This window comes from Uloborus diversus, chromosome 5 (assembly GCF_026930045.1).
Source record: "Uloborus diversus isolate 005 chromosome 5, Udiv.v.3.1, whole genome shotgun sequence".
In the NCBI taxonomy this organism is placed as follows: Eukaryota; Metazoa; Arthropoda; class Arachnida; order Araneae; family Uloboridae; genus Uloborus; species Uloborus diversus.
Window position 1 is genome coordinate 81,520,412 of NC_072735.1, and position 25,617 is coordinate 81,546,028.

At 32.1% G+C, this 25,617-nt stretch overlaps 2 protein-coding genes across 11 annotated transcripts in view; one reads left to right on the forward strand and one right to left on the reverse strand.

The window, feature by feature from the left end:
* The window catches only part of LOC129223429 (serine/threonine-protein phosphatase CPPED1-like), a 25,084-nt gene extending 17,205 nt beyond the window's left edge, over positions 1–7,879 (reverse strand). For 2 of the 5 annotated variants that reach the window (XM_054858040.1, XM_054858038.1), the window contains exon 1: positions 7,654–7,879. Coding sequence is in view for 2 of the 5 variants with exons in the window: in XM_054858035.1 (XP_054714010.1) it covers positions 7,592–7,639 (48 nt within the window). In the remaining 3 variants the exon portion in view is untranslated. Of the gene's footprint in view, positions 1–7,462; positions 7,550–7,591 lie in introns of those variants that run through there. The other 3 variants (XM_054858035.1, XM_054858039.1, XM_054858036.1) reach the window with 3 other exon arrangements.
* LOC129223427 (trans-1,2-dihydrobenzene-1,2-diol dehydrogenase-like) overlaps positions 7,616–25,617 on the forward strand; it is a 21,797-nt gene continuing 3,795 nt past the window's right edge. Inside the window, exons 1-7 of one of the 6 annotated variants that reach the window (XM_054858030.1) lie at positions 7,616–7,752; positions 13,377–13,477; positions 16,807–16,918; positions 20,459–20,622; positions 21,835–22,087; positions 23,030–23,154; positions 24,196–24,346. In XM_054858030.1, the coding sequence (XP_054714005.1) occupies positions 13,388–13,477; positions 16,807–16,918; positions 20,459–20,622; positions 21,835–22,087; positions 23,030–23,154; positions 24,196–24,346 (895 nt within the window). In that variant the 5' untranslated portion in view covers positions 7,616–7,752; positions 13,377–13,387. Of the gene's footprint in view, positions 7,753–8,024; positions 8,282–13,376; positions 13,478–16,806; positions 16,919–20,458; positions 20,623–21,834; positions 22,088–23,029; positions 23,155–24,195; positions 24,347–25,617 lie in introns of those variants that run through there. The other 5 variants (XM_054858034.1, XM_054858032.1, XM_054858029.1 and 2 more) reach the window with 5 other exon arrangements.

Genomic DNA, 25,617 nt, shown 5'->3' on the forward strand with positions numbered 1-25,617 from the left:
CTTATACCTTGAAAACGTCATGTAACATATTACTGGTTCTTGCAAATTACACATCGGAAAATATGTAAAATGGCATTTTGAATATATGAAAATATGTAAAATGGCAGGGGGGGCCATTGGGGCGATCAACCCCCCGCCCCCAAAGGTTTGTAAATTCAAAAAAATTCCGGGAAAAGATCAACAAATCCCCCCCCCCCAGAACATTATAAAAAATCGCTTTCAACTGTATTTTTATGACTTTAATTCTAAAAATTTTCCAGAGGAGAACTCCTCAACCCCATCTCTCCAATGTCATCGAAGATCGTCAAAACTTTTGAATTTTTCAAGTTTCAATTTCGAAAAAAATTGCCGGAATCGAAAATGTTTTCAAAAATTTTGTTAATGAGGGTCTTCACTTACGTTTTAGAACTTCAATTCCAAAAACATTTCGGGGGAGAGCCCTCAATCTCGAGTCCTTCCCCTAACGTCAATGAAGACTCGCTAACATTACGTTTTTTAAGTTTCAATATTGAAAAGTTGAGGAATAACTACCGACTCCATCCCTTCCCTTAACACCACCAAAGATGGCTAACAATCACATTTCAAGGCTCTAATTTTGAACTATTTCTGATGGAAAATTCCAAATCCTGTTCCTTAACTCTACGTCATAAAAGATGGCTTACAATTGCGTTTTTGAAACTACAATTTTGAAAAATTTCCGGAGAGGAGCCACCATGTCCTTCTTTCTTCAGCTTTCAACATTATTCAAAGATCGTCTAAAACAGCGTTTTTCAAACTCCTTCATCGAAAAGTTTCTGGGGAAAAGTTCTGATACCCATGTGTTCTGCTACGTCATCAAAGATGACTCACAATTGCGTTCTTAGGACTTCAATTCCAAAAATTTTTACGGGGGAAAGGCCCTGAACCCCATGGTTCTTAGCATTATTAAAGATATCTAAAATTGGAAGCTCTAATATCATAAAACAACTGGGGAGAATTCCTGAATCTCATCTCTTCCTTTCAAGAACACAAAGACAGCAAATAATTGTGTTTTCGAAAATATACCCTTAACTTTCAAAAAAACTCCAGAAAGGGACCTCCAAACCTCCCTTCCTCTTTGAACCACCAAATAGTCTAAAAATGCGTTCCTAACAAAAAAATTTCGGGGAGAGCCTGCAAACACTCCTACTTATGCACGAATATTAAACAACTCAATCAAGAAACAAATCCATAACTTTCTTCAAATTTTATTAACAAATGCAATTTTAGTATTTCATTATGTTTGGTATGGAAATTGGTAAAAAGAGATGCCATCTTAACTGCAACCTTTCTTTTATAAGGAAAAAAGTACAATTGAGGATCCTAAATAGCCTACTGAAAAACTTCACGATTCCTCAAATGAACCAAAAGTTGAAGGGTTTAATTTAGATAATAGATGCAGAATATTAGCAGAGAAACTTCTTTTTTCTTTTTCAATTTTTTATCCTTGGTACTCCAAACACTTATAAGTTTCAGTCAAACTCTTTGAACAACACACATTATTTGAAAAAATAATTAAAAAAAGTGCTTCAGTTCTTAAACTTTTTTAAAATTTTATTTTCATTAGTCCCCCCCCCCTCCTTGCATTACTCAATCGCCCTTCAAAACAGGATTGTCTGGATCCACCACTGGTCTCTCATACACAGAATTTCTATAGAAGGGCAAGAGATCCCTCTCTATTATCAGAAGCTATATGAGTGGGTAGATAAAATGCTACAGTATTTATCACTACATTTTATTTTAGAACATGGCATTTATAAATAGTTTTATTTATTAACTAGCTGCATCGACCAGCTTTTTGCCGTTTTCCTTGAAAGTAAAAGTTATGTCAAGTGACATGTGTTCAACTATCGAGTCTGAACAAAAATATATATATATATATGTGTGTAAAACTTCCCGACAGATCGCAAAAAAAAAAAATCAAAAAGGAAAATTTTTATGCCCTCCAATTTCAGGAAAAGCCTTTAAAACAAAAGCAAGAATTTTATTAGCTCACAGTCGAGAAAAGAATGGCAATAGATCTTTCTTCTCACTGATTTTATTCACTCTAATTAAAACTGTGGCAGACCATAAATTTCCTATTTCAAGTTGATTTTCTCTTTCTTAAAAATGCTTATAACTTTAATTTTGGTGATATTAAGAACTTGGTCGTTTCATTTCTAACGGGAAAAAAACTGCTCTAAAGGGGTATTTTTTGCAGGCTTTCAAATGAGACTGAAATTGAACTGATTGAATAATCATTTCGGGTAGAAAGAGTCATTTAATGCCAATTTCAGGTCCTAAAATTAAAATTTCAATGGTTCAGTGCTTTTTTGGCAGTCAAAGACAGCCCTATGTTCCTTCTGGGATACCCAAGTACCTCCCCGCTAAATTTGGTCGAGATCCGATGTATAGGGTCAGGTGGGGTAAAATGGGTATAAAATAGCCTACTTTTGAATTTTGACTAAAAATATTTTTGTCAAAATATTTTGTTTCTTTTTTTTTTTTTTAATGTATACGTTACATATGTTGAGAGTAGAATTAAATGATTTTTACAGATAATTTGATACAAATTTATTTTTGAGAGGAGTGTTTTCTATATCAGACTATGTTTTCTATACCCATTTTACCCTATGCAGGTGAAAATGGGTAGCCTGTGGGGTAAAATGGGTATTGAAGTCTAAGAAGTGACAAAAAAAGCATACTATTTGTTCAATGCAGTGTGATAATATAGACTTAAGAGCAGGGTTGGCTAGTTTCTGCCAAGGTGGTTAAAACCACTGGTGGAAACCGGTTAAAACCGGCATGGCAGAAACAGCCACAAAAATAAACTAAAGCACAATCAATTATTACATTGCAACAAATGTTACATTGTTTGGACCCTGCAGTTGCCTCTTAGAAAAGGTGGTTTCAAATATCCAAACCGTTTTCTCAATTTAATGTGCACAAATGAGAAACTTAAGAATATTCTTGCAACAGAAGAGCTAGCAGGCAATGCATCAAGGAACAAACAATGCTTGTGAAACTTTCATCGATTGTATATTGTTTCAAACTGGTCCACCATCTAGTAACTGGGAAACTGGTAAAAATTTGACTGGAAAAATAAGTTTCGAGAAATGGGGCCAATTTGTTTTGCAAAGCTGTGACATTAGATACATACAAAATCTAGGTTAATATTGGCACGCAAAATTCTGACTTTCTTCTTGAAAGACATGATAATTTCAACCACAAGTAATTTAGGTGAAGCATATAAAGCGAGCAAATTACTATCAGTAATGCTTATTTAGTTCTATATGTCACTCCTCTTGCCTAAGAACCCATATGATTTTTGTCCTTTGTAAAATCAATGCAAATATTACAAGCATCTGCAGTTGAAGTTCCCTTTCTAAACTAAATCAAGGGAATTAGCATAGGATTTTATTTTTTTACAATGATTAAATGAAGTTTGATATCTCAGGTTTTTAAATGAATGTCATTCAGTAATTGCTATAAAAGTTAAGTAAAGTTAAAGTTCTTAAAGACACTTTTAAGTTACTGCCAGTTTCTGCCGGTTTCTACCGGTTTCTGCCACTGGCACAGCAAAAACTAGTTTCTGCCGGCAGAAAGCCAACACTGCTTAAGAGTCAGTTAACAAAATTTAACTATTTAATTTTAAAAAATAGTGCAAACAGTAAATTTGACAAAATATTAATAAGGTTTCTTTCAATGCACGATATCCATACTTGTCATTCTTTTAAAAAAGTGATGGCCTTTATTGTTAAATTGTGGCTCATTAATTTATTTTTTTATTATTTGATGTTTTTCAATGAAATCCATGTCGTATACATCAGGAAAAATTTTAAAAAATCCCTTATCTCAGACATTTTAAAAATATTTCATCTCATAATATTTCCCTCAACAGCCATATATTTGCCAATAAATTCTTTCTTGCTTATTTCCTCTAAGTATATACCCAGGCACCTGTGGTTAAACTTTGCTTCATAAGCATATTTTTAGCAGTTTCTATTCTAGATACTTCCTCTGAATGGAAATTTTCATTTTTCATTGTTTTTTATTTTCTTGTTTTTTAATTCATTATCTTTTTCACTTTCAAATCTTAGCCTTTCTAAAACATCTTTGTCAATACTTCCTGTATTTGCCAGCATACATTTAAGTTGTTTTAAATGACTCATGCAGGTAGTTGTCAAATCTGAAGCTCTTGTTGAAATTGCAGACAATATTGCACTTTTCAAATCTTTATAAGGTGATGAAATTGTGCTTTGTGACATATTTTTCAGATTGAAACGAGGATGTGTTCTGAGAATTTAAAGGTACATTAGAGAAATTGGATAATTGGATAGAGAATTTGGGAAAGGTACATTAGAGTCATAAACACTCCTCTCAAAAATAAATTTCTATCAAATTATCTGTGAAAATCATTTAATTCTACTCTCAACATATGTAATGTATACATTTAAAAAAAAAAAAAGAAACAAAATATTTTGACAAAAATATTTGAGTTAAAATTCAAAAGTAGGCTATTTTATACCCATTTTACCCCTACCTGACCCTACAAATGTGATGACCAGCAACAGGCTGGCCCCAGCATATTCTGAGGAAAATGTTATTTTGCGCGCAAGTGCACACAAACTCTAGATTAAGTACACCACTGGCTTCTTCTTATTTATTATGATAGAGCGAAGTTTATTGTATCAAGTCATGGCGTTGCATACTTTTATGTTTCAATCATTTTAAATTAATCACAAATGAATTAATATTCATTTAAAGGAAAATATGCTGTATCTTTTAAAACAACTTTCTGGAATGATGTAAGCCTAACCATGTACCCATTTTCAAAATATCAGATTAAAAATAGAAAAAAAAAATATTTTTTCTTCCCTGTAAGTTGAAGCAGCAACAAAAATGTCCAACTAAAGATATTATGACACAGCAATAAAAATTTCTCAAAAATCAGGAGCTGGAGATAGAAGTTTAAGCAGACAACATGCGGCTTGAATTTATCTACTTTAATTTAAAGTGTTACCTCTCACTAAAAAATAATCTATTGAAAAAAATATATTTTGTGAAATAGAATTCAGAACAGCCAAGTATAATATCCCACTCAAAAAAATTCAAATTTAATTTAAAATAATTTGTTTTTAAAACCATATATTTTGACTACTAATTTTATCCCACCTGACCAGGGTTGGCAAAAACCCGGGTTTTTTTAAAAAAGCCCATGGACCCAGGGTTTTTTTAAATAAAACCCCAAAAAACCAACTAAAGTTGGGTTTTTTAAAAGAAATGTGAGTTTTTTGTCTTTTTTAAGGAAAATGTGGGGTATTGCTAGCATATTGTAGCGTAAGTATATGGACAAAGTGCAAAAATTGTCTTCGGGTAAAAAAGCTGGAAAACTAGTTAAAATTCAGCATTTTCTGAATAAAAGTATAAAAGACAAAAAAACCCAAGAATGGTAAAGTTTCAGATTTTATAATTTTCATTATTACCAACAGTTAAGGCTAAGTTACTTCTCGAGTGATAAAATCTATTGTTCGTTTTTAATTACTGCATTTTTTTTTTTTGCATTTTACTTTATTGTATTTCATTTTGTTATGCAAAACTACTGTAGAACCTCAAGTAGTTTAAAAATCCCTTTTTATTGAATTCCAGCTTAATCAAGACATTTCTTTGAATTTTATATTGCCTGTTTTTCTATTTCTGTGTACAGAATAAGAAATATTGAAATTTTTCGTAAGGTAATGAAAATACTGTACCTGTTCTGTTTTCTGTCGACCGTTTGAAAAATCTGTTTATTTCTAAAAAATATACCTTGTGTTTATTCGAGATTTGTGACGTGTTGGTTAGCAGAAAATGATTCACATGAAAGCCTTTTAACTAGATTAGTTTCCTCTGTACAATCCACAAATATTGAAAAAATCAGATGTGACAGGACTTGGTCAAGATAATTTGAGTTATTTATTGACCAGTTTAAGAAAAAAGTTAAATACATTTATTTAAAATCTTTGAAGTATTTTTTTAATGCCGTTAAGAGTTAAGAAATACTATTAAAGTTCAAAATTCATTTTTTATGTTAATTGTCTGTGGTGAAGAAAAAATAAAAAGGAAGTTTAAATTGTGAAAGCATTTAAATTAATAAATTTTTTTTAAAACTTCTCAGAAAATTAAAAAAAAACCCAAAAGTGGGCTAAATAATGGGTTTTTTCAAAAACTCCCATTGGGTCCAATTCGACCAACCCTGCACCTGACCCTACTATTGATTTGTATAGAGTATGTACTGTGTATACATACATATACAGAGTGTCCACCCTAAAATTGAACCAATAGCTAATTTCTAAACTGTTAGAGGTAAGCGTATAGTTCCATTTTGAAAAAATTAACATTTTGACAAAAAATTCATGAATTTCGAGTCCCTGTGGATTTTAGAGATTTTTTTCAAAATGGAACTACCGCTTATCTCTAACGGTTTAAAAATCAGCTATTGGTCCACTTATAGGGTGGACACCCTGTATCCATAGCATATATTCTTTATTTCATTTATATAGATTGCACCCCCCCCCCCCCCCTATGTTATTGAAATTTTTATGGGTCTTCAGAGGTATTTTTCCTTTTTTGGGGAGATCTCATTCCAGGGAAGCCATGGTAGTCGAGCATAGGGCACCCCTGAAGAAACAAAGAATCAATAGAGAAGTGGTACATTTAGATTTTTTAAAAGAATCTTTGTTTTGTTTAGATTCCAATCATTTAGAAAGAAGTCTTGCAGCCCTGTACAGTTGTTCAAATTCAACTAGAAATTGTATGAGTTTGTTTCAATTGCTACTTTATCTAGGGAAATATGTTTAATTTCCATAGTTTGAAAATAAATAAACAAATAAGAAAATAACACCATTATTGAGGCAATGTTGTTGCATCAAAAAAGAATTCTTAAAAGAAATTGCAATGCCACTGCAAATAATAAATGGGATTTAAAAACTAAAATAATATTTTGTTTGTTTCTTGAGCATGCAAAGTTACAAGCATTGAAATGTGAATATGTTTAGAAATTAGAAAACACAATCGTTATTCAAACAAGTAGAAACATGAAACACATGTAAGTAATTGCAAATAATTATAATCTAACAACACTATTTATTCATTGTGAATTCTATTTAGAAAACTTTTGTTAAAACTATTCTCATTTTCAAGCATATAAAAGCAGTGAATTTAAAATCAATTCCTCTCATTAACTTGAATTAGTCTGAATGTAAAACATCAAACAATAAAAGATAAATGAAAATTACTTTAAAACATTTAAAAAGGAATTTGAAAATAATAGCACTCTCAAACTGTCTTTCTTCCTATTTTTAACAGCAAGAAATTAAAACTGGTTTAAATAAAATTTAAAAAATCAATGCATATAGACATAAAATTCATTGAATAATAAAAAAGTGATTCCTATATCTATAGATTATAGTTTTCCCCATCATACATTTTGATTTGTCGAAAGTCTTATCATTACGTAAAAGTAAGATCATGTGTTTTCAAGGCATGCTCATCGAGGTTTGCCCGTTTGCCGCTTTGTTATCTACAGATCATATCTAAGGACTTTCGGACTAACCTTGAAAAACCTGAAAGGAGAGGAGTGAACATTACTTTTAAAATACATCGAACTCTTCTAACCTTCAAAAGAACTGGATTTCACATTTGTGTTTCTACAAACACGTAAATTAAAATATCTTTTGAAAAGAAAGTAATCTCAGTCAGGAAACAGCAACGAAGGTAAATGAAATCTTGATTAAATTTCCATGAATATACTGATATACTTTTGATATGAACTTCAGCAAATCGATGGCTCCTTCCTTTCCCAAAAAGCGTTACATTATCTAATTCAACGCGAGCATGGCAGGCCGTTCATCGAACAAAAGTAAACAAATAAATCAATCTCGCGGTTACAATTATAAAAATTCTTTAACTTCTTATTTAGTATATTGGTCCGAAAATGAGTTAACGCATTGAATTAGAAAAATAAAACTAACATTAATAGTTCGTAACTAAATTTGTTTATTCATTTGGCCCTGAGCCAACTAACAGTGAAGATTTCAAAACTTAATTACTTTTGATTTTCATGAATCGTAATCTTTTAAGCAGACGAAAATGTTCTGAACATGAGACATGCGGGTGAGAGATTTTATGAACGTTAATTTTCATTAAATCTTGTACACGATCATATTTTAGTTAAAGGCAGTTGTTATTGATAAAATATTCAAATTCCAGTTTGCTAAAGCCAGGTGAGGATCTTTTTTGAAAGGTAGGCAATCATGGAAAATTTCAACAAATTTCGCGGAACCGGTGTTTTAATATGTACTTAATCTATACTAATATTATAAAGAGAGAGGGCGGATTTTTGTATGTTTGAGGTAATCTCCAGAACCATTGCAACTATTTGAAAAATTATTTCACTGTATGAAAGGTGCATTCTTACTGAGTGTCGTAGGATATAAATTATGCATATATATACTTGCATTAATTTTTTAAACCAATAGTTTGTCTTCGCCACCAGTTTATGTTTCGTACCGTTTTGTTCTTATAATCGTAAAAACAATCACTGATTGTCCGTCACTTGCAGCGACAAACGAGTCGAAGGTTCTCTTTGAACTGAATGCTGAGGGATGGAAAAATGTGAAAGCAAATAAAATCACAATGGCGGCATAAGAACTGCCTAAGCCTTTAATGTATTTGAGGCTGCATAGGATAAAATATATCTAGCATTCTAATAGCTTAGGAAATTGTAAATCATTAAAAGTCGCAGAATGTTTATCCTTCAAAAAAATTTTAAGCGAATTATAACTGAGATATGCTTCCAGTAAATTAGTATTTGAATTCAAAAGTAGTGCAGATAGACAGTAATAATTCGTGCTTCTAAAAGTTGTAATTTTGCATGATCCTTTAAGTGTTTTTTTATGTATACTAATATTATAAATAGAGTGGGTTTATTTTGTATGTTTATATGCTTCGGGTAACCTCCGTAACCACTGAATCTATTTGAAAAATTCATTCACTACATGATAGGTGCATTTTTACTGAGTGACATAGGCTGTAAAGTATGCATATATGTCTTTATACGAATTTTTTCAACGAATATGTTATCTTTGCTACCAGTACTTTCGTACTGTTTTGTTAAGTATAATATAAGTGAAAACGAAATCTGATTGTAGATTTATATCTGGTAAAAAAGTCCCCTTCAAGTGATATGCTGAGGAAAATGAAAGGAATAACGTTGTCAGCTTAACAACCATCAAAAGCTTAATCAAATGAATCCGTGTTTCTAAAAGTTGCAATTTTGCATACATTACTTCAGGTATTATATGCATACGAAAATTGAAATAAAAAAACGTCTGCTAATGAATTCACCTAAGTTGTATTTAGTTTAGAAAGCTCTTAAGTCAAAGAGTAATCGCACATAGTTTCCGCTCATTTACAGTTAAGAGTTAAAGCATTAATGAACAAGGAACGTTCAATACGAAAGAAATTACCAAAGAAGAGCAAAAAAGAAATAAAAATGATTTGGAGAATTATTCTTCATGATGACCATATTTAAGAGTATGAAACGAGACAATAGCTTACAAATATCCCATTCGAAAGAAATTGTAAAACAAAAAAGTGAAAAAAGTACAAGAGGTTGAATGACATCCTGGGAGTGAGAAAAACTCACCTCTTAATAGAATATATCATATTCATCCTACTTGCTAATCGTATTTTTTGAATTTAAGAATTCTTTTTTAAAATTTTCGTAGTTCCTCTACCTTTTAGAAGAATATACCCTTTGAAGCTCACCTTACTTGATGCATACAGCTTTCGAAATCCAATCCTAAACTCAGAGAATTTTTTGTAACAATTTTACTATAAAATCAACATCTTGATCTTTTAGCTTCAAGACAAACATTTAAAAAATATCTCTGTGACGACACATTGCAAGGAAAGATAAAACATACAAAAAACACACACACACACAAGACCATGGTTATATGAAGCGAAGAGTCAATGGGGGAGTTTTTTTTTTTTTTTGCCAATGCCACAGAGAATCGACCAAAACGATTCTGTAGCAAGATTGAAACATGATTGCAAGTTACTGAATAAGTACGTTCATAATCACATAACTAAATTAGTAACCTATCAGCGACTCGCGTATGATACCAAAGCGCAACGTAATGTTTATCAGCATACCTGTTGGAACTGAAAAATGTTTATTAAATTTATCACTGACCAAGATCAACATGCTGACTAAGAATGTGTTTGCAAGGTTTTTTTTACTAAATTCCAGCAATTTTACTTACTTAGTGACCACTCTAGATTTAAACTACTTTGAATGTTTCTCTTTAAAAAGACTCTGTACGTTTCATAAGAAAAAAAATGGTCCATTTGCAAAGCGTCTTCAGGAGGTCAGCCCCATAATGCAGGACAAATGTTCGATAAGTCACTGTTTGAATATAGAAGCTGTGGATAGAATTCTAAAAAAACCAAAAGGTTAAGACAAGATTTTAAGAAGTTTCACCGTCACATTCCCCCGTAACTTTAATCAAACTATTGCAGTGGCTCCTTAGATGAACACTTGCTCATATACTTCAAGCCTGGTTAAATTCTTCTTCTTTTAGGAACGTTGTATTTGAACTGAAGGTAAATGTACTTAAAACTGAAGGTCAAACGTACAATTGTTCGCAGTACGACGTTACATTTAGGAAGGTTATGTTGTTCTTGTGAAAGAGAAAATTGGTCTCTCCTGATTAGGAAATAAAGTGAATCAATTTCTTTTGAAACCTCATAAAAACTTAACAAAAAGTATTGCATATCTTGATATCAAAAAAAAAAAAATCTGTATAATGTTTATTTAAGACAGATAATTTTTCAACCCGAACAAGTTCAGGACAGGCCTCTAGTAAGCAATAAAGCATGCTATTATTATTTTTTTCTAATTAGATAAACGTGATAGTTTTTTTAATGGTACACATTCTTAATTTTTAATTTCTTTGATTGATGCAATTTGCTGAGCTCATTTTCAACAAAATAATTTTCTGTTCAATGCAAATGTTGTTTATGCACACCCGTATTATGTAGTGCTTGCTATGCACACCTTAAGGCGGGTTAATCTGTCAAAGTGCAAAATTTTTACAAAACAAATAAGTTCTTCCATACAGAAAAAAAAAATCAAATAATTATAATTCTTTATCTTTAACATTTGATTCCTAACATCTGTAACATTTGTCTTCTACTCATAAACAATAATAGGGTTCATGAAATACACCGACAGCTCAGTCATTCCAGCCGAGGACTGCAGTTTCTTGCTTATTATCACTCATCAGCCCGGGATAGGAAAGTGACTAAGCTGGAGATGGAGAAACATTTTAAGGAAGCCCAGAGTGCCAAACAAACTGGTAGCTAAACTAGAATTAGCACTGACCAGACGAGTGACCGAAGCAATGGTTCGGTTCAACTCGAAGATTGAAGGCAAAGCATGGTATTTCATGTATTTTTGCCTTAGCCTTGGCTATAGGGCGGTCACTTACTAAAATAATAGGGTTTCTTTGAATAAAAGTGGAGCATTCAGGGTTCTATGGCCTAACAGGTTTTGGAACCGCTGCTGTAAATTACACTGTAAAGACATGTGAAGCAAGTGCACATCAGCATCGTGTTTTTACAAGTGTATGGCCCTTTTTTCTGTCTTGTTACATGTCAGTTAAATGAAAGTGTGCTTATTGTTGTGTGCAAGTTGTTCTATCTCCTACTGTTTTGTCTCTTGAGAGCTTTTTATTAACTGTTAATAGCAAATTAATTATGTAGGAAAATATCCCCAGAAAAGCGTAAACAAAGTGCTTGTACGGGTTAAAGAAGAACTTAGGAGTTCTCAAATGCCTACCCTATACTAAAGAGAGAGTGGTATAAAATTGACTGTTGAATTTAATGTCTATAAGATTATAATCAGTGATTGGAAAGAAATTTGGTCTAGAATGGAATGTTTCTGTGTTATGACTAGTGATAGAGCAATTGCACAATGCATAGGCTGCTCGTCTCCGGGGGGGAGGGGGGTGCAACTGCCTCATTACTTTTAAATGTAAAGGGGCTTTGCCCCTTTATTTTTTCAAGTTCAAAATTAACAATTTATTGATTCATGTGAAAATAATGAAGAACTGACTTAATAAGTGTGCATGGGTTTTATATATATTTTTTAAAGTTATTATTTCATAAAATGTAAATAATTGGAAGAATAGTTTCCTGTAGCCATCCATCCCGATTTTTGAGGTTAAATCCATCATTTGTGGAGGTTATTCAATCAATTTTGACGTGAAACTTTAAATTATAATACAAAGTCAGCGGTAAGGGTACCACAACCAAACCTACCCCCCCCCCCCTCCTTTGCCTTTTCACATTTTTGGTGCACTAGCGGATACAGGGAGCTTCAGCCCCCTTAAAGTAAAATTGTCTTACACCAGATAAAATGACATTTCTATAACAGTTTTTTTAGCATTCATAAGGTGACTTATTATCTACCTCTTTTTCTGTTTAAATTTTGTCACATAGAAAACAGCATCTCATTATATTTCCGTACGCCTGGATGTTGAGAAGCTTATTTTTGATCTGCATTTTAAAATTGCTCAGTATTAGAAAAAATCAGAAAATACAATTAAATACTTTATCCTTCCTCAAATTTCTCTAAAAAAAGCTTTTAAAAGTGTAAATTGAGTAAATTTTTTTGTTTTCTTGTATACTGGAAGCAAGGTGAAAAAAAAAAGTGTGGAACAATGATTTAGACACAAAATCTCTCAGTAATACGGAAGTCAAGTAGGGGAGAAGAGGGCGGGGGTTTCATTTTGAAAGTAGTTTGTAGAGGCTACTTTTTAAAAGGAGTAGTTGTATTTGTGTTAATTATATTTGGGAGTAAAGGGTGGTTTTAGTTAAATACAAAAAAAAAGTTGTTTTTCTGACCACTGGTCTTTGTCTTGAATTTCTCTGTTATAAAATTTTCAAGTTAACTTCATACTGGTATGCAGTTTTTTTTCCCCATAATTCTAATTTTGTGCTGATTCATTATTTGTTTCACTTATAAGAACAACAATTCTTACATTTCAAATATATTTAAAAATTCCCTAAGCATAATTTAAAAAATCACTAAGCTAAATGTTTGAATAATAAGGAAGAAACTGGATTATAAAAAGAATTTTCTCACCAAGAATTGTCCATGTTAGTAAAGCAAAGCATTAAGGATACACCAGTATTGTACTTTGTCTGTACTTTAGAAATGAAATATAAAACTATACAGTCTACATTTATAGCTACAGAAACTACAGATTGTCATGAAATTATTATTATTTTATAAATTAATAAAATATTTTTATTTTTATTTTTTCAAGAATAGCTAAGCATGGCAACTAAATGGGGTGTGGTTTCTGCAGGAAAGATAAGTCATGATTTCGTAACAGCTGTGAGGAGTATGCAAAGTAATGAACATGAGGTATGTGTGCTTTACTTCCCTTGATTTAGAAACTAGATCTGACATATATATAGAATTTAGAGCTTTGGATTGCTCAATTTAATTACAGTAGCAGCTGTGGTCACCTGATGATAAGACATGAGATTCATAATTCATGAATTTCGGGTTCAATGCCAGCCGGTCGAAGATCCTCTGTATTAGCTAACGGTGACTGAGGAGGGGGGGGGGGACGTTGAACAGGCTATGATTGCAAAGCCACTACATTTCTACTCCGAATCAAAATGAATAACTCTGGGGGAGCTACTCTAGGGATTGTTCAGCTTTTGGTTTGGATAAAAGTTATAGAAAGGTGATAGATAGTAGTGATGTTCCGGATATCCGTATCCGCGGATATCCGAGGGAAAATAAAGACCTGTATCCGTATCCGTTACTTTTTGACGAATCTTAAACGGATCATTTCTATTCTAAAAATTTTAAAATATTTGAATAAAACACTCTTAAATTCCGTTTAAACTAGGTTTTATTCCCTATTTAAATTATAAGGCATCATTTCAGAAGCCAATCTGTACCCCCCTCCCCCCCCCCCCCCCGTTGCAAAAAGGAAAGAAAAATAAGTTTTAAAAGTATGTATCAGTGCGTTTTTTTGTGGTATCGTAGCACCTAAACAGATGAACCGATTTTGATAGTTCATTTTTCGTTCAAAAGGTGACTTGATCGAAAGAGTTCTTAGCTTAGCCTCGTTTTTGTAGAACTTTAATTACCGCAGATATTAATTGAAAACCGACTTAACATTTTTCACAATTATGTAGTAAAAATGGTAGTAAAGAAGTTTTCCGCGTTTGATATTTATTTGAAACTTCCAACTTATATACAGTAGGAACTATTTTCTTGTTAAGTAAATTTTAAATGCAATTCCAAGCCCTTATACGAGTGATTGGTAGCAATTTCATAGTCGGAAGATAAGGAGTAAAAGCACAACGATTTAAAACATTTACCTGCTGTCAGTTCATATTTGTTAACAAATGTGTGTTCTGACCCGCGAAATTCATCTTAATATGAGGTCGGCTCTCTTGTTTTTTTAATTTTTAATTTAATATTAGTTTTTGTTATTAATTTGATTTTTCTGTTATTCTTTATTTTGGTTTTTCTCGGCATCCTTCAAAAAAAAAGTGAGACTAAATTCTTTATTTACTGTTTGTAAAGGTGTTCCCGGCTCTGTATTTCATCGGTCAGTGTAAGTTCGGTGGAATGGGTCAGCGCTGCATTTATGCTGAAAGAAACCGCGAAAAATAATCTCTAGCCTGTCCAGTAGCAGCTTTACACTCTTGCTCCTGTATCCTACATCTACTAAGTAAGCGAGAAATAATTTTTCATATTCCATCTAAGCATTAATGCAGCGCTGACCCATTCCTTCCAACTCTCCCTCAATTTCAACGGAGATTTCTTTAAAGAGTAAATCACAGTCTTTATTATATTTTTGCCGCAGTTGACATTTTGTGAAGAAACTGCCATTATTCTGACGGGAATACCTTCCGTAAAAATTCTACACTTGGATAGTTGAATTGGGTTAAAAAAAAAATTGAGGTCCGTATCCGTATCCGCGAATCTACTTTTTTTAACGATCCGGCACATCACTAATAGATAGTGCTTTTGTGCATCGTGTGCTGTTTGAGCTAAATCAGATTTCCACTTTAATGGTGCTCTACAAATAGAAGCCATACTTTTCTGCCTTAAATGGGGTAGTATTATATACTCAAGCTTGGATATTTGAGTGGTTTAAGCAACTACAATAGCAGTACCACTTTGTTTATCCAGTCCTCGTGGATCCAGATATCTTCAAATTTTAGTTTATACAGGGGTGCCCATCTAGAGGGGGGGGGGTTATGGGGCAGACTGCCATTGAAATTTTTAGGGGGGTTGTTTTGAGGGGTATTTTTTCTCATTTTTGTTGTGAGGCTCTTGTTTTTTTTTTGGGGGGGGGAGGGGGTCTCCACGATATTGAGGGGCGGTGCACCCTTGCCCTTAGGGAGTGGGCCCTGGTTTATGGCTATGATAACAAAAATGTAACTTTTAGTAAGTCATTAGCTTTTTGTTTTGTTTAAATATGCTGTACCTCTATAGATTGTACAATAAATTATAATAATCTAACAAACATGGTGTGAGATAAGCAAATACCTTTGTGCTGAATAGTTAAGTAAGAAATATCAACGTCAAAACGCACAAATTGCAGACTACTGCAGACATGTGTTTCCCGTTACAAGGAATGCCTTTTTCAATGCAAAAAGTAATGTACTCAGAGCGTCAGCTGGACATAGCTCCTGCGGAACTATTCTGCCTCCATAGTAAAATAAAGGGCAGTATCTGCAAATTTTTCATTTTCCTGCATTTTTGCTTTGTTTTTTAGCTTTACTGTACAAGTTTGCTTATTTGGTTTCCACTTAAAATAAAGCTCGAAAAAATGTCAAATTCCAACAGTTTTCTACTACTGGTATGGTATCTAAAATGCATTTCTTTCAAGTATCTCAAAAACGCATTTTTACTGATACTGCTCTTTACCTTCCCATGGTAGCCTTACAACCTTTATTCTGTGGTGGCAGATAAACAACCAGTATCTACAAAAATGAGTTTTTCATTCCATACAAACAATAATAAAATTTTGGTATTGAACGTCCTTTTCATACAATATTTTCAGTGTAAACCAAATATGGAAGTTTGTACAGTAAAGCTTAAGTAAAATAGATAATAAAAATAAGAAAAAAAAACCTGAAATTTTGCAGATCCTGCTGTTTACCTTTTCAGGGCAGTATTTACTGGACTACTCAACTTTTGGTCAGACATTTGGACCATGGATTGTAATCCTTTCCTTGGTTCAGGAAAGCTTCAATTGATGGTTTGTCTGTTTTGCCGAGTGCCAAATCGCCTGGTGAATGGGCTAATGATGAAGCATTTACATGACCTTGCTTCATTCAAATGTTTAAAACAAAAAAAAAAAACAATTCTTTGTTGAGATATGACATGAACATTAATTTTATATTTGTTAATGCCTTATAAATATTTTTATGTAATTTTATTTCAAACATTATTTTTGATATTAATAAATATTAAATCTGTTATAAAGGATTTGTCTTGTTTATTACCCTGATGGTCCGAATTTTTGATTCTTTCATTTATCTTTGGTCCCAGTCAGTTCTGATAAATGAGGTTGTACTGTACTTTTATATAACTGAATTTTAAAAAATCTTTTCAAAAATTTTAAGTTCTGAAGTATACTTTTATTATTATTGATCATACATTTGTACAACTCACTAGAATGCATATTCCATTTAATGCTTTCACAAATTGTTTCCTAGTTTGTTGCTATTGCTGCTAGAAATTTGGATTCGGCAAAAGAATTTGCTTCTCGGCATGGTATATCTAAGGCGTACGGTTCATATGAAGAATTAGCAAAAGATCCTGACGTTGGTTTGTATTTTTATTTCTGTCATTTTTTGAACTCATATTCTCTTTTCATTAAATTATTCTTTGAAATTTAAGTAGAATAGCAAATTACTTTAATGAGTGGTGGGTTATGGTGTCATTTGAAACTAATACCCTTAAAATAATCTTGAATTTAAAAGCCTTTGCTGTATGAAATACTAGTTTGTGTTCTATGTATGTCCCGTAACAGGAAAAATTTTGATCATTATATACTGTTGGATTCTGTCCCTTGACTTGTTTCACTCCCCTACCATTTTAATGATTGATACATTTAGTTTGTTTCAAACTATAGTCAGGACGGCTCAGATGCTGTATGCCCCCCCCCCCCGTTAAAATCTGAATTTTTGCACAATATTGAAGTATTTCTTTCGCCAATCAGGCAATTTTTTTTTTTTTTAACACGGCAAGCTTAACCTGGCAGCATTCTAATGCTGTGATTAGGATCAGCATAGCCTTCACAATGTTGGCAGTTGAGGTTTGTAACAACTATACAGTATGAAAAATGACAGGATATTCAGATGATTTTATTGCAATTTATGCTTACCTACAAGTGAAAAAATGCTTGTTAAACAAAATTCCTCCCCCCCCCCCCCCCGGCTTTGAAAAATTAATGTACTTATACGTAAGTGGGTGAGTTTTTGATATTTTTTGATGAAATTTGCACTGAGGTTATACCCTTTGATCTGCTCTGGATAAAAATTCAAAATGACATGATTGGTGACCTCCTTAAAAAATTATTGTATTTGTTAAAGTTTGTTTGATAATTCGGCAACGGCTTTGGAGACAGTATTGCAATAGTGCATCATTTTTTCTTCTTTTTTTAAAACTATGCTTGATTCCTCTTCTCATTAGATGCATGTATGCTGTGGTGAGAAGCAAAGGGATGTAAGTGGACATTTTCAACTTTTGAGTAAAATGTGTTTAAAGATAAGGTCGTAGGTTGTCTTTCATTGAAATTTTTTTCTAAATCATGCTGTATAACAGCACGTACCATAGCTACTAATACTATCTCTTGCACCAAAAGAGAGGAGAGGTTCACTTAATCATTTGTATTGTTTCCCTCCAAAATTTTAATTTTGGCTATTATGTCCTTTTGCTTCTCACTGCCTTGCATGTACATGCACATGTTTCATCATTTGGTAAAATTTGGGGTTTCATTCAGTAAATTGAGAATTAATTTTCCCTCTCCCTAATACTTAAATTCTGGGTGCCCCTGATCATTAGAAATATGTAAAATAATAATAATGGAGTAAAAGACTGATTATCTCCGGAATAGGGTGGCACGTTTACCACCGATAAGCAAATACGTGAATAATCCACAAAGTAAAAAACGATATTAATTTATGCAATAGCTTCAGAAAGATGAATAACACTAGCGTATATTTTAACTTTAGCAGAGATGTTTGTTGAAAATTTTGGATTGTTCTTTCCGAAAATTTTGGGCTGAAACCACATTCTAAAACTAAAAATTATTTTTAAAAAAAAACATATTTATAATGATTTTTTCAATGATTTTTGTATGCTAAAGAGTTTTTATGGTGGGGTTGGGGGGGGGAGGATCAAGCTTAGTCATAGTTTCCGAAAATTCCACTGTCTTCAGAAAATTTTACTTGAGTTCACTATCACCCATGAACAGGGTTGGATTTTGGACTGTCCAAAACTGGTTTAGGACAGGACAGGTTGTTTTTACTGTCCAAAAATATCTCAAACTATCCAAAAGTATGCTAAAGCTAAAGATGTGCAATATAATCAATTTGTTTTTACTGCAATATTCATAATGCATAAAAATAAATATTAATACGTTTTAATGAGTATTTGATAATATTTTTCTCTGAAATGTTCATTTAAGAAAATATTTTACTTAAAAAAATTGCTAAAAACTCTATTACATGTAACAATTGGTAGGGTTTTGAAGGAAATTCACAATACTACCCAGACAACTAATCTCAGTTCCATTTATAACTCAAACAAATGTTATTAAAGTACAATATTTAGGTGCAAAAAAAAAAAAGAAAAGAAAAAAAAAAAAAGAAAAATCTTGAGAAGAAAAATGGTTTTTGCAAATAAGTTTTATATGGTGTTTTATCAAAAAATATCAATTCATAGATTAAAAAACAAAAGAAATTAATGATTAAACACTTAAGTTGTAAAACGCTATTCTTTTTTTAGTTCATGTTTTTAATGCAATACATTCTGTAACTTTAAAAAATTGTAATTTTTTGTGTTTATTGCACTATATTTTGAACATTTTCCTTTGCACACTTGCATAAATGTCAAAAAATTTGGTTTATGGAAAAAAATACAAATTGAAATTTTTAATGAAGAGTTTAATTTCTATGTAAATAAATTAAAAGCAACTGCATAAATAAGTTACATATATATATTTATACTTGAATGTTCACATTGAATAAATACATTAAATCGTCAAAAAAATAATTTTGACACATTTTGTTTTGTTTTTCAGATTTTCTCACAAAATATAGTTTCTCAAAAAGTAGTTTTAGACACAAGGATTTTGAACAGGATGGTAAAAACCTTGCCAACCCTGCTTTCATTTGCACACATGCATAAACATAGGGAAATTTGATTACTAATATCAAAATAAATAAATAAAGAATAAATAAATCAACTCATGCATACAAATTTAAATTTTAATCAAGAATTCAACTTTATGTAGCTAGATTAAAATCTGCTGCATAAATAAGTTGAATATTCTCATTGAATAAATGTTCAATATGAAACATTGATACATTTTACTCTGTTTTTGATGTTTTCTCACAGAATACAATTTTTCTAAAAATATAGTTTTGAACACAAGATTTTGGACAGGATGGTAAAAACCAGGGTTTTTGCTGTGGTTTTTACTGTAGTGTCCAAACCTTGCCAACCCTGCCCCTGAACTATAGCTAAAAGTGATAACAATATAAAAATTTATGTAAAAGATTTTTTAAAAAAAAGGATAGCTCACATTATTGTAAATGGATTGCACACATACATGAGGAAATAATGCAAACAGAGTAATTGAAACAGATCGAGCTAGGTCACCCCAAAAATGCATAGGGAATGATGAAGGAAGGGAAGTTTTTTGAATAAGACTGGTTCAGTCATTGGATTATGCACTTAAGTAGTGTAAATCCAAAAATTAATAAGTAGTGTAGATTCAGAGCAGTAAATAGTGTAGATTTAAAAACCAGGTTTTAACTAGTCTGGTTTCAGTGATCATAGAAGGTTAAATGTCATTGGAGAAGAAGGAAAGAAGTTGGGATGTTTATAAATAGATTTTGCACTTTTTAAGTTTAAATGTGTGCAGTTATCTACAATGGTTAGTCATCGGCAGAAAAACTTTTTTTTAATGTGTGAAAGGCCCCGCAGATAATTGGGAATTTACGGTATTGAAGCATTTTTCTACTTTGAAATAAAGTGATTTCTGAAAAAGTATCTCGTAGTCAGTTCTTATTCTTAGTTTCATTATAAATTGCTCTGAAAAATGTTTATTTATACACACTGCTTTTTATTTTCTTCTAGAGGTTGTATATGTGGGAACAATCTTTCCTTATCATTTTCCTGTGGGGAAGTTAATGTTGGAAAATGGGAAGCATGTACTGATGGAGAAAGCCATGTGTCTTAATTCAAAGCAAACAAAAACACTTGTGGATATTGCTCGTAAGAATGGGAGGTTTCTCATGGAAGTAAGTAGCTGTGGAAATATGTAGCTGTGTCTTTTTAATCTTAATTTGAAGAGCTCAGAGCAGAAATGTGACAAGCCACGAGGAGTGACGTTTCAATCAAAATTTTTGTTTTTCGTAACTAAAATTAAAACAAGCATGACAATGGATTATGTCATTTGGAGAAAAATATATCTGGATTTAGTATTGCAGAACATATAATGTTTAATACCTTTGAAAAATTCTAAAAATATTTTCCATAAGTTGGAAATTGGTCGACTGAAAAATCGCATCATGTGGTATATGACATTCTTGCCTCGAGCCCTTCATTTTTATATTGATTTTTTTTTCTTGTTTGTCCTAAAAGTGTTAAAGATTTAGCAAATTTGTATTCCATGATTTTACTGCTTACACTTGTAAAACTGCCTTCTCACTTTGAGAAGAACTTATGAAGAGAAGTGTGAAAATAGATTAAATGTCAAACAAGATTTTTGGTTGAACAATGGTTATGTGATGAGGAACAATTTCATCTGCTACTTTTGCACTGAAATTTGTTTTTTTGAGCAATCACATTGCTTATTGTTCTCACTTGACTGTTTTGAATTCCTATGATTTTATTTTCCCCCCGCCTCCCTCTGCAGCACCAGCGTCAACCGGCCTCACGATGCTGCTCCTATAGCGAGCTAAATCTCCAGGTTGCGTCACGTACTTGCCTACACTTAAACATACATACACACACACACGCATACATACACACACAGACAGGCATACACACGTGCACACACACATACATTCACGCACACATACATTCACGCACACATACCCACACACACATACTCACACACTCATGCCCACACACAGACACAAGCACACACACCTACAAACAGACACAAGCACACACACCTACAAACAGACACAAGCACACACACCTACACACACACTCGTGATTGCGAAAAGCATAATTTGAATTCAGATGTCTAAATTCAAATTAATTGTTTTTTTAAGTTGCTACTTTTACCTGTCATCATTATTAGATAATAATGTTGCAGATTGGTTGTTTTTCTTGCATTAGCAATGCACTGGCAGAGAAGAAATTTTTACAGGTTTTTTTTCTTTATTATTATAATTTTATTTTTATTAAGAATTAGTATGTAAAAAACACCACAAAATTGTTCACCAAATTGGAAACTGAGCAACATTTGATGATAGACTAATTTTCAAAATTGTTTTTTGCAGGCAATTTGGAGTCGATTTTTCCCAGTGTATAAGACCTTGAAGGATCTCTTACAAAAAGGTACTATTGGAGATATTGTCCATGTTGATGTCACTTTTGGAAAGCCACTTCTTCATGCGGAACGTTTGGTAAAGAAATCAATGGGTGGAGGCACTGTGTTAGATCTTGGCATTTATGTACTAAATGCTGTAAATTTCGTTTACAATGGAGAAAAACCAAGTAAAATTGTAGCTGTTGGTCACCTAAATGATGAAGGTAAGATAACATTAGTTACAGCATAGTTGAATTTTGTGTAATCTTTCTATTGGTTAATACAATTGGATTTTCTGGAACAAGAAGTTTTATGTGCCGAAGTATTAAACAATGATAGAAAATATTTTTCAGGGTGTAAAATGCTGAAGCAACAAAATTGAGCATTTAGTGCAATTCTTTTTTAATTCTGAATTTATAAATATCTAAAAATTTTGAAGCACATAAAATATAATATTTTACGCTATAACATTATACTTATGGTCAAAGATATGCCAAAATGCCATAAGTAAAATTTAAATATTATTATTCAAAGTAAAATTTGGAAAAAACAAAGTTTTATTCCCCAGAACGTGCACATTTCTGCATTAGCTTTGCAGTAATCCTGCAAGTTCTGTGCAATCAAGTGTTGTTATTTTAAATTTTACTTTTCTGCACAAAGGTATTTATTAATCTCTTATCATACAAAATGCTTTCCCTTTAAATTCAGCGTAATAAAATATGCTATGATAGTTAAAGCAAAACAAAATAAATGTCTCAGCACAGATGCCAACATTAATTGATCACCTCAAGTGATGGATGTCGCATACTAGCCCTAAGTCTTTTTCTTTCAATGGTAACGGTTAAAATCCTATTTCCCCTTTCCACTTCCTTTGCTTAAACTTGCCTCTAATTTTTATATTTTGATTTTGCTTGTATTCTTCGCTGAAAGTTGTGTGTGTGTGTGTGTTTTTTTTTTTTTCTTTCAACAAAAATATTTTATTGCAGTTCTAATACAGCACAAAACAAACTTTTAAAATAAAAGATTTGCAATTGACAGAATGTTGTTTTCAGTCTTTCTTAAACAACAGTTGAATTTTCTTTTTATGTGACAATAAGTTTCACTTTCATTTAAAAGTTATTTCTTCTGAAATAAATAGTTTCTAACCAATTTCCTATTGCTTTTAGGAGTGGATATAGGTATGGCAAGTAGTATGCAGTTTAGCAATAATCGTACTGCAAATGTTGCAACTACTGCTACAGCAGAAATGCCCAATGAGCTAGTTATTACTGGAAAAAAAGGCCATATAAAAGTAAATATACTTCATATGTTCTCATTCCTATTTTTGATGAAATTATGTATCGAGACTGCTATATTCATTTACATATTTGAAACATCTCTTGTGCAAACTTCTAATTATGCTTCCCTACTGCACATAACAGAAAATTACTGCATCGTTAGCTTTTATTCTAGCTTTTGAGTTAGTTTTATGAAACAGTCAAGGCAATACTTTCACCTCTTTGTAAAAGCTTTTAAAAGAGTCTTCCTACCTACTGTAATTAAAATCCCAACAAAACATAAAGTGAAAAAGGAGCCAAGTTCAATTGAAATGAGAGGTTCGGGGTAGACGATATTACCGAAAAGAGAGTTCAGATCTAAACGGGTACCAAGTTCCATGGCAGTTCTTCATGGATGTTGGATTTTCCCATGTTCTTCAAATCATTTAGAAAACAATTTTTTACTTTCTTTGATATTGGATTTTAAACTTCTGGCAAGTTTAGTCATCAGTAAGTTGTTTTCAAAACATTTGACTACTCCAATTATAAAGTAACTTGCCAAGTTTTAAATCCAATATCAAAAAAAGGAAAAAACAATGTTTTCTAAATGAGTTGAAGAACATGGGAAAATCTAACATCCATAAAGAACTGCCTTGGAACTTGGAACTCGTTTAGATCTGAACTCTTTTTTCGATGACATCGTCTACTCCGAACCTCATTTCGACTAAAATTGGCAATTATCTTCCCATCAATTTTTCTAAGGGTAAATTCACCCAGTAATCCAGTATGCACAATATATGTATGCGACCATACACATAAGATGATTAAAAATGTTTAAGGGTGTATGGCATGTATGGAGAGTCCCTATGGGAACACTCCTTGTGTGTGCATTTTCTGTGATAAACTATTAATTTTTTTCCTGTGCAATAATTAACATGTTTATTGATAATCTGAAGAAAACAATATGTTTTTTTTTAATTCATACTGAGTTTTATTGCATAACATTTTACTTCATGCAATTTTCAAAATTTTATGCATGTGGCGCTAATTCTAATTTCTCTCGTGTTATATCATAGGTATTGAGCCCAATGTGGTGTCCTACAGTGATTCAAACACCTAATGAAGTTTTAGAATTTCCTTTGCCAGATACTATAGCTCCTTGCAATTTTGAAAACAGCTCTGGACTCCGATTTGAAGCCATGGAAGTTAGGAAATGTATTCAAAAAGGTATGGATGGTAAATCTTACACTTAAAAATTACTTTTTCTTTGAATTTCTATTTTTATTTGTGGTATAATTAGTAAATTTATTTATAGTTTACAAAATTAATTTGTAATCAAAATGTTTCCTTCTCTATCATTTTCTCTCCATAAAAACTGGAGATTTTAATTCAATAATGATTATCAGCCCTCATTTTATGGCTAATTTTCAAATCAAGTAATTTATAAATTCATGAGTAGCAAACAAGGAATTGGGTGGGGGAATATTCAGTTAAATTTTGGGTGGGGGAAAATTCTTAATTTGCTGCATGGAACTCATAATTTTGCCAAAAGGCAAATCATGGGCATGTATGCACATGTACATCTAATGAAAAGGGACATTAGACCACTTTAAAACTGCAATATTGCAATTATGGCTTCAAATTTGCTGAATTGTCTGATAAAATTTGCCGTAGGGTAACACGTCCAGTAATTGGCAGATCACCAGTGATTGGCACTTCGAACAAAAAGTCCTAAAATAAGATTTGTATCCAATCTTTTAAAAGTAGAAGGCTATATACCAACTGAATGTACATTTATTTAAAGATGATAACTTCAATTCATGTTACTAAATGGTAGCAGTGCATAGGGAAAAGAAACAATTGTGGCTTGTATCAAATCAGCCATTTTTGTTGCAAAAGCTTCTTCTCTGACTTAAGGGAAGCATGTGCATCACTCCATTAAAATCTGGCTTAACATATATTTTAAATTTTCGTTATCAAAAGTTTTGTTTAGTTCAAAGGTGTTACTTTTAGTGCATAGAAATATATTTTTGTCCCTTTTTGGATTTTTGAAATAATGATGGATGCCATTTAGTGGTGCTTCAGTTTTGCTAGTCTCCAGTAATTGGCACATGTGTATATAAACACTAATGTGTTGAGCAATATGTCACTAGTTTGATTTCTGATACTTTTGCAGCAACTATATTATATGGGTTCTACTATTGGTTTGAATCCTACAGAATATACTGTTCATTTTTTAAGAGAACTATTAAAAAACAAATATGTTTGGCCATCAGTCTAAGATTGCGACTGTAGAGAATCGGTTGATTTTTTATGGTCCCTTACAGGTCTGTGCCAAGCCTGATCAACGCCGCCGTGCAAATGTCTTATAAGTGCCTTTATGCAGTGGCATTTGGCTAAAATATAGTTAACACCTGTAATGAGTTTTTGTTGACAAATATGACGTAGAAAAAAATATGTTTAGCATTTAGTTTATTGAAAAAACAATGTATAAAAAT